We start from the raw sequence: 12935 nt of genomic DNA on the forward strand, positions 1-12935 counted from the left end.
AAAGGCTGTATGTAGGCTGTGTCAAGATAAACTGACATATAACCACTCGACTGAAGTGTCGCACAACCGTATTCCAGTGAGGCACCTGGACAGGAACCGAACAGGAAAGAAGGCTGCTGTTATGTTAACTATACTTTGGGTCTTCAATCAATCAAAATATAAAGTGCAGACTTTCACCTTTAATTCAAAGGCTTTTACAAAATTTTTCCATTAACTGTTTAGGAATTATAGACATTTTTATGTCTGAGGCTCAAAAGTAATTGAAAAATTAACAAGCAGTCCCATGGTCAGGTGAGGCATGTTCCCTTGTTATTTCATGACAAATGAAGCAGACATAATATTTGAAGTTGATTCAAAGTGTTGAATTTGTATTTTATAGCTTTTCACTGTCATTTTAAAGATGAGGTCCCAAAACATGTCAATGCAAGTGGCCAGTGGAGTGGCGTGCAAATGTAACTCGAATAATTCGATTATAAAAAGTCCTCGAAGCAAATTTGTTGCTTAAATGCTTCGTTAAAACTCTGCAGCACTGAGGTGTCTCCATGAAAGTGGAGCATTTCACCCATACTAGCTGCATTAAACTTCTCCGTGGGTGTCTTCTTCTTCTGGATTTAATGGCGGTGGGCAAACCAGCTTAGAGCTGCATTACCGCCACCTACTGGACTGAAGTGTGGATTAGTGGTTAGAAAAAAACCCCTCAGATTCTAAAAAGTTCTCGACAATGCGACGGATTCCCTTTAACACTAAGTGGATCATCGCTGACATGTTTTTCCACGGCTCCACTGCTCTCTGGCGTATTTGTGTGTTGTGCTCGCTGTGCTGACAATTTCAGCTGCTACCTCAGCTCTCACCACATACTACTAGCAAGTGTCGCTATTAGCACTAGCTACGTCAAAATATTTTTTTATGCTTTGATCCCTGACTAGTGACTAAGACCTATAGCTCCCACCATAGAAACGCATTTAGGAGAATGCTTCTGAATACAACGCATTATAACATTAAGCTCTTGCAGCCCCCAATTTTTCAACAAAAACACTGTTAACACAACAGCACCAGGTAGCTGTTTTACGTGCAATCTGTCTGCGCAAGCGCAAAGAGGCGGAGCTGTTATACACGTGAAGCGAAAGGAAATGTTTTTCTAGCGTCCAAAAGAAGGTTTTTCCCCTCTGTAACCACCATTAAACCTTTACTGGGAAACATCTGGAGGTCCTTCATCAACCACCTGATCAGCAAGTGAAGAAAAGAGAACTTTGTAGGTGCTCCATTCACCCTGTTTGTTTCACGCAGCGAAAAATCTGCAGTATGGTAGTTAAAATATGCAGATGAACTGTTAATACGAAAAAAAAAGCATTTCTTATCCGATTACTCGAGTAATCGATGGAACAATCGATAGAATACTCGATTACTAAAATAATTGATAGTTGCAGCCCTAGTCACTAGTGCTTATTGATGATGTGCCTGCTGATAGAGGTAGCAGGATGAATTCTGAAATGTACAGAGCTATACTCTCCGCTCAGATTCAGCCAAATGCTGCAAAACTGATTGGCCAGATATTCACAGCGTAAATGGATGACAACCCAGAACATACTGCAAAAGCAACCCAAGAGTTTCTCAAGTGAAAGAAATGGGATATTTTTCAACAGCCAAGTCAGTTACCTGATCTCAGAGTAATAAAGCATTCTTTACAGTTACTGAAGACAAAACTGAATGCAGAAAAGGGAGGAAACAGTATTTGGTGATGTTTTCTAGACTTCATGCAGTCATGGACTGCAAATGTGTCTTTGTTCAACAAATTACGGTCCTAAATGCTCTGCAATCCAGTGTGAAGTGTTATGACTTTCTAGAAGCAAAATTTCCAAACATATACTCCTAGTCACATGGTGTACCCCCCCAAAAACTCCTAGTTTCCTTTGTTACCTTTTGTTAACTACTTGCAGCAGTTTAAAAGCTCGCTGACCTCAGTATAATGTTTTTATGCACTTTTTGTGCAGATTTGTGCATCTCCCTTTTAGGCCAGAGTATATTCACTTGTAGATGTGAACATAGATAGTAGTGCACACCAAAGATAAGCAAGGAAAAAGTTCTTATCATACTTTTTCCTAGTCCCTATAGAGTTTGTATGGATGAGGAAATTGTAGTTGCTGCCCTTGTAGTGTAATATCTGCAATATTAGCCAGCGCGTGGACATCTGCATGGAGCCACTCACTGACACTTTTTCTTCTTTCAGCTGCTCCCTTTAGGGGTCGCCCCAGTGGATCATCTGCCCTATCCTCCTCCTCTGTCACACCAACCCTCTGGATGTCTTCTTTCACTACATTCATGAACCTCCTCTGAGGTCTACTTATGTCCAAATCATCTCCTTGCCTCTCTAACTTCGTCTCCAAACTGCTCAACCTGAGCTGTCCCTCTGATATACTCTTTTCTAATCCTGTCCATTCTGGTCACTCCCAGTGAAAATCTTAATATTTTCAGCTCTGCCACCTCCAGCTTGGCCTCCTGTCTTTTTGTCAATGCCACTGTCTCCAAACCGTACATCATAGCATGTCTTACTACCATCTTGTAAACGTTCTCTTTCACTGTTCCTGCTATTCTGTCACAAATCACCCACGACACTCATCTCCACCCACTCCACCCTGCCTGCACTTTCTTCTTCACCTCTCTTTTGCACTGCCCATTGCTTTCACTATCTCTACACCTTGCATGCTCACCTTTCCACCTTTCTACCTCTCATTCACATACATGTATTCTACACCTCTCCAGACTCTTCCACCTGCTCCCTACTCTCACTACAGATCACAATGTCATCTGTGAACATCATAGTCCATGGAAGTTCTGGTCTGACCTCGTGGGGGCTGAGAGCCCCGTTGAGATGTCCACCCCCACTGCACACCTCACCTCTGTCTTGTTGTCCTCACACATGTTCTGCACCACCCTCACACACTTCTCTGCCACTTCTGACTTTCTCATGCAGTACCGCAGTTCTTCTCTCTGTACCGTATGATATCCTTTCTCCAGATCCACAAAGACACAGTGCAACTCCTTCTGACTTTCTCTATCCTTCTCTATCAACACTCTCAAAGCAGGCATGTCACCTGTTGTTCTCTTTCTTGCCATGAAGCCATACTGCTGCTCACTGATCTTGTGGATTCAGAAACTATAATACTGCTGTTGGTTTATTAGATAGAGAGGCATCTGTTTTTAGATGGTACTGAAAATCATATCCCTAATACCTTAGTGTTTCTATACTTTTGTGACAAATGTAATACTGTGATAACATCCCAGTCTATTCAGTAATACTATTTAAACATAACTCCAGAGGGCACATTTAAGCTTGATATATTCACTCATTACTAATTAAATGTTTACTTTTGTGTGAAAAATGATTTATACAAAACTTGTCCATTGTCCAGTAAACTGAACCCCAAAATACTGCAGTAGGGTCCTAAAAAAATATGAACACATTAACTTCTTAAGTCACTTTGACTGACCAACATAACTTCTCAGTATGACACATTTTAGAAACATGTACAATTTATACTTCATTCACCCTTACAATTCACATTAAACCTCTGGCAGATCATCAAACACTGGCAGCAACATGAAAAAAAATAAGCTCTGATCAAAGAGTGATCATATTAGTGTGCAATAATTGCTCCAAACCAAAGGCTGTTTTGGAAATCTACCAAAAAGCATCTAACAAACTGGTCAAACTGGGCAAGCAGGCTGTGCTATCATATGGCCAACAAAGCCAAGGGCGACACATCTCCACAGCGTGACACAAACAACAGGGCATAAACATCATGAGAGGTTAATTTGCCCTTTTACAGAGAAACAGGGAAAAAAAACCTCAAAGGAAAAAAAAAGAGAAAATAGCAATAAGAGAGAATGGAAAAGAAAACCAAAGTTCCAATTAATCTAATGACTTTTCCCACATGTTCCCTAATTAAAGTCAGGCCAATGAAATTATCTTTAGGCTCTAGTTCCCTAATGTTGCTCATTTTCAACCATAATTGATCAAATGTTTGTCTTAAAAAACAAACAAAGAAGAAATCATGTTCAGCATGGCCAAAAAAGATTCAAATTTGCATAGATTTCACTTTTAAGGAAAAGTGCCAAACTTTGCTACATTTACAGTTAAATTATGTAATTATAAGAATCTGTTTTAGCACATGGCATTATCTGTTACAATGTTTACATTTATTTAACTTTAATTTAGTTTGCTAATGCTGTACATTCACTGCCAGAAAGTGAAATTAGATCACTTAAAGCCGAGAATGGTGGCAGATATTCAAAAAAGAATTCAAAAGAAAGCAGTTCTACAAAGTATTTCCTTTTTAAAAGATTGATAGGAGTAAATTTATATAGGGCATGGGGCCTTTATCTATCTTTTAAAAATCCTGTCTCATAAAACTATTTCAGTCAGGATTACTATAGTCAAAAGAAGTGGTTAGCTGATTCTGAAGGGGTCAGATTTGATTGATTGCAGTTTTGGACTAACGCAGAGCATTAGTTACACTACTTAAGCTTCTTTAGCCCTCAGTGCACGGGCCGCTTTGCATTGAGGAGAAAAACACTATAAGTACCGGTCCATCCTTCTTTCACGCTCTGACTTGATGAGTATCTCATCTGTTGGCCCTGTTACCTTGTCTGTCCTTTACGGGGTCGTGCTGCTGCTTTCGTTACCTCTGGCTTCCATATGCAAGGGTGGAGAGGTCCCAGAACAGTGTCGCATCACCAAATATAAATTACTGCAGATGGGAATGCTCTCTTCCTAATTTCTTGCTTCATTGCCTGTTGAGCTTGTGACTGTTTTCTTTTGGCATTAGACATTATATCCCTTTTACTCACTTCACTAAACTTTTGAGGGAAACATCCAGTTACTGTGACATTCATGTTCAGTGCAGCGTCTTTGTCTGCTGCTCCACTGAGGGTCCTGAGACCCTCTCAAACAAGTGCTTCTGCTGCATTTTGCATTTTGAAAAAACTTCTGTAGAACCTAATGTTGTGTGATCAATGTGATATGACCAAAACTATAATAATGGACACATGAACACCAATGTTATTTCTCTGTTTCACTGCTATAAACTACAGTAGTATTGGTTAAAATATGACCAACAAACCTTTGACAGTTTACCCAAAATGCAAAGTTCTTTCCAGAGAATTATCAGGAAACAGATAACTGATCCCAAGATACTGACACTCAAAGCTGGTTAGAGAAAAATGAACAAAAATGAGATTTTAGCTTTAGATTTTACACCCTTTTATTGGGAATAAAACTGATTTAGTTACAGTTTTTAAAAGAGCCCAAAGTATATTTTTCAGATGTGAAAACTCTGTGTGGATATCTCCTCTACTTATGAAGTTATGTGGGACAAAAATTCTGGAGGGGGAAAAAAAAAAAATCCACAAATTAAAAACTGCAATATTTCATCTTTGTCACATTTAGTTTAGTTTATATAACCCATTTGTAAATTCTTTCCTCAAGAGCCAGATTATTGCGATGAATCAGTGTTAAAGTCTTGGAAACATTGCTGCAGCCATAGCAGGTGCCATAAAGTTTAAGTGATCCGAGATCTTCCATTATCCTGAGGAAGACATTTAAATTCACAGCAGCCTCACTCAGTGGGAGAACTCTCTCAGCTCCCAGAGGATTACACTGCACAAATGTCAGATATAAAGGATGGGAAAACACATATGAGGCTGCAACACTTGACATTTACTATCGGCTGTGGTTGGTCTGCTGACTATGCTGTTGCTTAAATCATCTGACCTTTAACGGTCTCGATTTTTAAAAAGGGGAGCAGCTGTCCTTTTTTCAGAGTTTGCAAAAGCTGTGATCGACAGGTTAAACCCTTTCAACTGTTCAACCACACGTTTTAAAGTTTATTGCACACGTAAGGTTGATTTTCTTCCTAATCTCTGGGCACTCCTCTGCAGCACACTAAATACAGGGGTTGGACAATGAAACTGAAACACCTGTCATTTTAGTGTGGGAGGTTTCATGGCTAAATTGGACCAGCCTGGTGGCCAATCTTCATTAATTGCACATTGCACCAGTAAGAGCAGAATGTGAAGGTCCAATTAGCAGGGTAAGAGCACAGTTTTGCTCAAAATATTGCAATGCACACAACATTATGGGTGACATAATGTTCAAAAGAGGACAAATTGTTGGTGGATGTCTTGCTGGCGCATCTGTGACCAAGACAGCAAGTCTTTGTGATGTATCAAGAGCCACGGTATCCAGGGTAATGTGAGCATACCACCAAGAAGGACGAACCATATCCAACAGGATTAACTGTGGACGCAAGAGGAAGCTGTCTGAAAGGGTTGTTCGGGTGCTAACCCGGATTGTATCCAAAAAACATAAAACCATGGCTGCCCAAATCACGGCAGAATTAAATGTGCACCTCAACTCTCCTGTTTCCACCAAAACTGTCCGTCAGGAGCGCCACAGGGTCAATATACATGGCCGGGCTGCTATAGCCAAACCTTTGGTCACTCGTGCCAATGCCAAACGTCGGTTTCAATAGTGCAAGGAGCGCAAATCTTGGGCTGTGGACAATGTGAAACATGTATTGTTCTCTGATGAGCCCACCTTTACTGTTTTCCCCACATCCGGGAGAGTTACGGTGTGGAGAAGCCCAAAGAAGAAGACTGAAAGGCTAAGACTGAAAGGTTGAAGAAGAGTTTTTACCCACAAGCCATCCGTCTGCTCAACTCTGAGCCCTAACTGGACCATTATTGCACAATGTACCGTATTTTTCGGACTATAAGCCGCTACTTTTTTCCCACGTTTTGAACCATGCGGCTTATAGCCCGGTGCGGCGTTTCTGTGGATTTTTCTTTAACCACCAGGGGGCTCTTTAGCAGGATATGAATCATGGGACGTCAAAGTTGGAAATCAAAGAAGAAAGTGCCAACAAGTGCTAGCAGCAGGCACAAAAGAGATTTTTTTCAAACTCCCTCATCATGGAAACCACAAAAAGAACTTCCTATGATGCCGCTTTTAAGTTGAGGGCTATCGACCTGGCACTACAGGAGGGAAATAGAGCCGCTGCACGTAAGCTCGGCGTGAACGAATCAATGGTGAATTGACTTGTTATAACTCAAATTTGGGGTTGTCTGTCCCCCTCTGCTGAGTGCCGAGTAATTGTGGAAAACCGAGAGCGGCGGAGATACCAGCGGCTTATAGCCCGGTGCGGCTTATATATGTACGTTTCCAGTTTTTTCCAAAAAATTTGTAGGTGCGGCTTATAGTATGGTGCGCTCTATAGTCCGGAAAATACGGTAAATATTATAATTTATAAAAGTGTGTATAGTGTATAGTATATAGAGTATAGTGTATAGTGTGAATTACTTTTTTTTTTATTTTTATTCTTCTTATTTATATGTGTGTGTATATATGGTTGCAGGTACAAAATACATTTCACTGTGCATTGTACTGTGTATAACTGTGCATGTGACAAATAAACACTATCTTATCTTATCTAGAAGCGTACCACCCACACTGCTGCATGCCCAGAGTGAAGCATGGGGGTGGATCAGTGATGGTTTGGGCTGCCATATCATGGCATTCCCTTGGCCCAATACTTGTGCTAGATGGGCGCGTCACTGCCAAGGACTACCGAACCATTCTGGAGGACCATGTGCATCCAATGGTTCAAACATTGTATCCTGAAGGCGGTGCCGTGTATCAGGATGACAATGCATCAATACACACAGCAAGATTGGTGAAAGATTGGTTTGATAAACATGAAAGTGAAGTTGAACATCTCCCATGGCCTGCACAGTCACCAGATCTAAATATTATTGAGCCATTTTGGGGTGTTTTGGAGGAGCGAGTCAGGAAACGTTTTCCTCCACCAGCATCACGTCGTGACCTGGCCCCTATCCTGCAAGAAGAATGGCTTAAAATCCCTCTGACCACTGTGCAGGACTTGTATATGTCATTCCCAAGACGAATTGATGCTGTATTGGCCGCAAAAGGAGGCCCTACACCATACTAATAAATTATTGTGGTCTAAAACCAGGTGTTTCAGTTTCATTGTCCAACCCCTGTATGTCAAAGTAACAAGCTAAAGATAGATGGGGCATTTCTTTATGCGTACTGTACAGCTACATGCTCTTATCTAAAAATATTACATTCTCTACAAATACAACTCGCTTGAATACATCAATAATTCAAATCAAATACTCCTTTTGCATCTGCAAAGACTGGATTTGGGAAAGACGTCCACCTCACATGGGGATTATGGCCTTTGTATAGTCAGTATCGTAAACTAAGACATGGAAGGAAAACTGGAAAAAGTAAATCTTTTTTTTTCTCATTTTTGTAGAAAAAACCCCCCAAAAACCTGATATTAGACTTTTTTCTTTAATCTTTTATTTCCCTCAAAAAGTCTGAATTTTCAGGGGACTGGGGAGTTGATATGATGATTGTTCATCCAGGCTACCAAACTTTTTTGTAACAACCATAACCTTGAAGTGAAAATCTGATATCAGTGGACTACACTGACATTGTTATTTAATGCAAAAAGCTACACTCTAAAGTATGAGCACTGAGTTCTTCACAGTCCTTGTACTTTAAACTGGTGTGAAGAAGAGTCTACAGAAAAGTTCATTTACTGCATCTTGATGACTTATTGGTTATTCATAACAGAGCTGTTCCCAGTCTGACATGAATACAAAAACACACACACCTTCTCCAGTGCCTGGAGCTGCTGTCTCTGTCTTTCATCCAGCGCCTGGCCCTGGCTCTGAAGGGCCTCCCTCTCTTCCTCCATCCGCAGCACCTTGTCCTTCAGCCGGCTTCGCTCGTTGTCCAGGTCTCTGATGGCTGCTTCCTGGGTCATCTGGGTGGCCTGCAGACTGCTTATCTGACCTGGCAGGACAGAGCCGATAAGAATGCAAATATTAAAGCAATACACTGTATAATCAGCTTGTTTCTGTTCTTATTGATGCTGCCAACATATGCAAAACATAGTGCTGTCAAAGAATTTTGTGATTTGCTCTTGAATTGCCATTTCATGTCATTCATTTCAGCCTGATAGGTTTTTGTTTGAGCATTTCTTTCGATTGTTTTTAAGATTTTTTATTTTTATTTATTTTTTTGCTTTTGGTCTTTATTAGACAGTGGGGTGGAGATTTGCAACAAATGTATGTCAAAATGTGGGGCGGAATCAACCCCCGTCCAAATGCAGGGTGCCCCACTGGCCTATTTCTTATGCATGACATTTTTGGTAAATTAAAGCTGGTAAGAGAACTGCATTTGCTGTTTTTTGTTTTTTTTATGAAAATCATGAGAGTTTAGATTTTAAGAGTTTTGATTAACTTTCCACCGATGCAGGAAAATTATACCAACATTCTCAGCATATACTTATGCTCGGTTTGGCTTCACATTTTCACTCTCTTTCACTTTTGCTTCATTTTTCAGTGTTGCATAGTCAGAGGTCAAAAAGACCACCTTCCGTCATGGTCCTGACCCAGTGTTTTCTGTTTTGAACTCTTAAATCCTGTTATTATATATCTCTGTTTGTTCCTTAGGTCATTATAGGTTTGTAGTTTTCAGTTATGTGACTTTTTGTAGTGTTTCCTGGATCGGCATTTTCAGGCCTCCTTAGTTAGTTGTCTGAATTAAGTTCTTGGTCATAGCCTATTCTTATTTGACTACTATGTTCTTCTGTGTGCCTTCTTCTCCCTTTACCTCCCAGTCTCAGTGTCAAGTTCACATGTCTTGGTCTCTGTGTTTGCCACTTCCTGTCTCATTCTGATAGTGTCTTGTCTCGCGTGCAGTTGTGCTTCCCCTGGTCTTGTTAGTGTGATTCTGTCCACCTGTTCCCCCCAACTCTCCTCTCGTTATCCCTTGGGTATATATTGTTTGTGTGTTCGTCAGTTCTCTGTCGTGTCATCAGCAGCAGTCGTCACGGTGCAGTGGCTGGCAGGCAGAGGATCCCAAAGCAGGACTCAAGAGGCAAGAGCTAAATTTAAATTTCAGATTTTATTAGCAGAACATAAACAGGGCTGGTCAGGAGCCAGCAGCACAAAACTGTAAACTCGAACTTGAACTTGAAGTTGAACATGGACATGAACGTAAGGGCGCACAGCATGAGGAAGTCAATGACGAGGACACGAAGAGGAACAAGGGGAAACGCAGACAATATATACCGAGTGCTGCATTTGGGTCCAAACTCTGGCTGCCACACCACCTGCCATGACACCTTCTGGTTAAGAGTTCTCTGATTTTAAGACCCAGCACCCCCTCGGCCTCCTTACACAAACGTTTCTTGGTTGTTATTCTTTCTCATTAAGTAAAATGGTATTGTGGTAAAATCCCTAACACTTGTAAAAAAAAGGACATTAAATGAGTAGCCAAGACACAGTGGTGCAGTGGTTAACACTGTCTCATAGAAAGGGGGTCCATGGCCTCCTGGGGCCTCTCTGTGTGGTGTTAGTATGCTTTCCCCGTGCCTGTGTGGATTCTGTCCAGGTACTCCAGTGTTCTCCCAGAGACCCAAGACAAGCTGTGTCCACATAGAAGACTGGCAAAATAACCACAGGCAAATGGAAGTGGACAGTACCCCGGATAAACTTTTCTCAACTTCCAGGTGAGCAACTTACAGTAAGTGACTACCAATGAGAGTGGCAAATACCATTGACTGACCTATGACCTGGTAGTAAATATATTAGGATACCCAGGCCACCATAGCTTGGAACATCTGTAAGTGATCAGTCATCAACTTCAATGTAATGAGCTGATTGTGTGATTGCAGCCTTAGGCCAGGCCTCAGTCACACAGACATAGAGACCAATCTACAACCATCTGGCAACCATTGGTCGCAAAAGAAAAAGGTACATTCCTTTGACTAGTTGCGAATGGTTGCTAGAGGTTGTGGGCATTCTCTGTTTGCTAAAGTCCTACTCACACAGGCTTAGAGACTAGTCACTAGGGTAACATGTGTAGTCCGTTGTTAGTGGTTGCCAGCAGTTGCAAGCATGAAATTGGTCACAAAAAGCTATATGATGCTTCATTAAAAACTTCCTTGAGACTGCTTTGATTGCTAGCGGGTTGCCACAGTCTTCAGTAGTTAGCATGGAACCAACATGCCTGCAAAGACACTTAAACTGCTCAGCAAGCAGCAGTGAAACTATGAAAAGTGCGAAGCACACAGGAAACAAATGTTCACCTTCATAAAAGTTGCATCTTTTGAAATGTTAGTTGCAGTGGTAAAGCACAACTTCTGTTGCAAAGGCAAAGAATCTCAAGTCCCAGTATGTGTCATACTTTTTCGAGAGTAAATGGCGAGTGTTTGCAGCAAGTCACCATCTTCCAAGCAAAGTACAGGTGACCATGTCATCCTGCTTGCAACTAAAGCAATTACATATTACAGCTAAAACTTTAGTTTTTTTTTAAAAAAAAAGACTAAAGTCACTTTAAAAGGCAAAAAAAAGAACCAATGTCATTTCTTTCCTCTGATCTGTAGTGTGGGGAATGAGACTCCCATGGCTGCATTTACCAGCTGGATCTTATTTGTCTCTAACATGCAAGAAGCTCCAGTGGAAAGTGATAAAACACTCTCACTGGCCACAAGGAGCTCATTGGAGCTAATGGGCCGAGAATGACTCCACACTAAGTTGCTGCGATTGCTCACATATTTCAGACAGTAATGTTTATGCAATGTTGTTGAGCAAAGTACTGATGGAGAGACATCACAAGATACTAGATCAGAATCTAACACGTACCAATTTAGCAATTTACATGTGCACACAAACACAGACACACCACAAACTGGGCACTGTTGTCAGCAGGGCTTCTTCTGCTGGGAGGTACTGACGGGGAACGCTATTAGTCTGCATATACAGTAAGTTGATATGTTTGATGCGTTTGCATGAAAAGCAGAGCACATCTTGAAGGTAGCATGGATGCAAGTATTCATTGGCATTATAAAACGAGAAGGGAAAGCGGTTGTGGGTCTTACTGGCTTTGAGGAGTATTTCAGTTGCCTGCTGCTGAACTCGGTCTCTGGCTGCCTCTAGTTCACATTCAGCCTCCTTCTGACGGATTTCCACAATCTCTGAGTTCTGGGTCACTTCATCCAGCTGCTTGGTTAAGTCCTGGAGAAGAGTCAAATGAACACAGTAAAACAGAAAATGGAAGTTAAAAAGAAAAATAATCAACCTCTAAAATCTTTAGAGTGGGAAATAATACTGTTATAATTTACCCTCAGCCTAAATGACACCGACCAATGACTAGATTAATGGCTTGTGCTGACATACAGCTCGTTTTGGTTTATTTTTACTACTTTCAGATATTGCAGACAGCTGTTTTCAAACACCATTAAAGACCAGCCAATAAATGCACTGGTTCACTTCTAAGCTTCTAAGTATCTAAAAGAGAATGAATATTTGACTTAAACTCACCAGCTGACCAGAGATATGAATGAATAATACTGTTACTCAAAACAAAAAAAAAAAAAAAAAAAAAAAACCCAAAAAACTCAGATGTGTGTAAAAAAACAAACAAAAAAAACAAAACACCAAATCAAAACAAATCAAAAAGTAAAAACTCAAGTGGGCACTTGAGACTGGCTCCAAAAGTGAGTCCCGTAGACTCAAATGTTAACATGTTCAGCACAGTATTAAAAACAATGTTCATAACCTGGTACAAAAACAGTTTTGACCTCTATAAAAAGTACAACTGTACAGAGGGGGATTTTTTTTTTTTTAACAACTCATTCATGCCCAAAGTTAGGGACGTAGATAACATCTTTGCTGTTTACAGAAAAATGTGTACTCAGAGAGAAAGATGACATTTTTATTTCTCTCACTAAGTACAAAGACTATCAGGCACACACCAGGAGGGAGATGTTTTTCACTCTCTCTCTGAATTTTTGGTGTGAGGGAACTTTTAGCCCTAGTCCATGCTCCAACATTTAAAA

At 40.8% G+C, this 12935-nt stretch overlaps 1 protein-coding gene across 2 annotated transcripts in view; it reads right to left on the minus strand.

Moving 5' to 3' along the window:
- Positions 1 to 12935, minus strand: part of fam184ab (family with sequence similarity 184 member Ab) — a 219091-nt gene that overhangs the window by 108064 nt on the left and 98092 nt on the right. For both annotated transcript variants that reach the window (XM_030722256.1, XM_030722255.1), the window contains exons 7-8: positions 11976 to 12111; positions 8700 to 8881 (exon numbers count right to left, since the gene is read on the minus strand). In XM_030722256.1, coding sequence (XP_030578116.1) covers positions 8700 to 8881; positions 11976 to 12111 — 318 coding nt within the window. The remainder of the gene's footprint in view (positions 1 to 8699; positions 8882 to 11975; positions 12112 to 12935) is intronic.

Source organism: Archocentrus centrarchus, chromosome 24 (genome assembly GCF_007364275.1).
Source record: "Archocentrus centrarchus isolate MPI-CPG fArcCen1 chromosome 24, fArcCen1, whole genome shotgun sequence".
NCBI classification, from domain to species: Eukaryota; Metazoa; Chordata; class Actinopteri; order Cichliformes; family Cichlidae; genus Archocentrus; species Archocentrus centrarchus.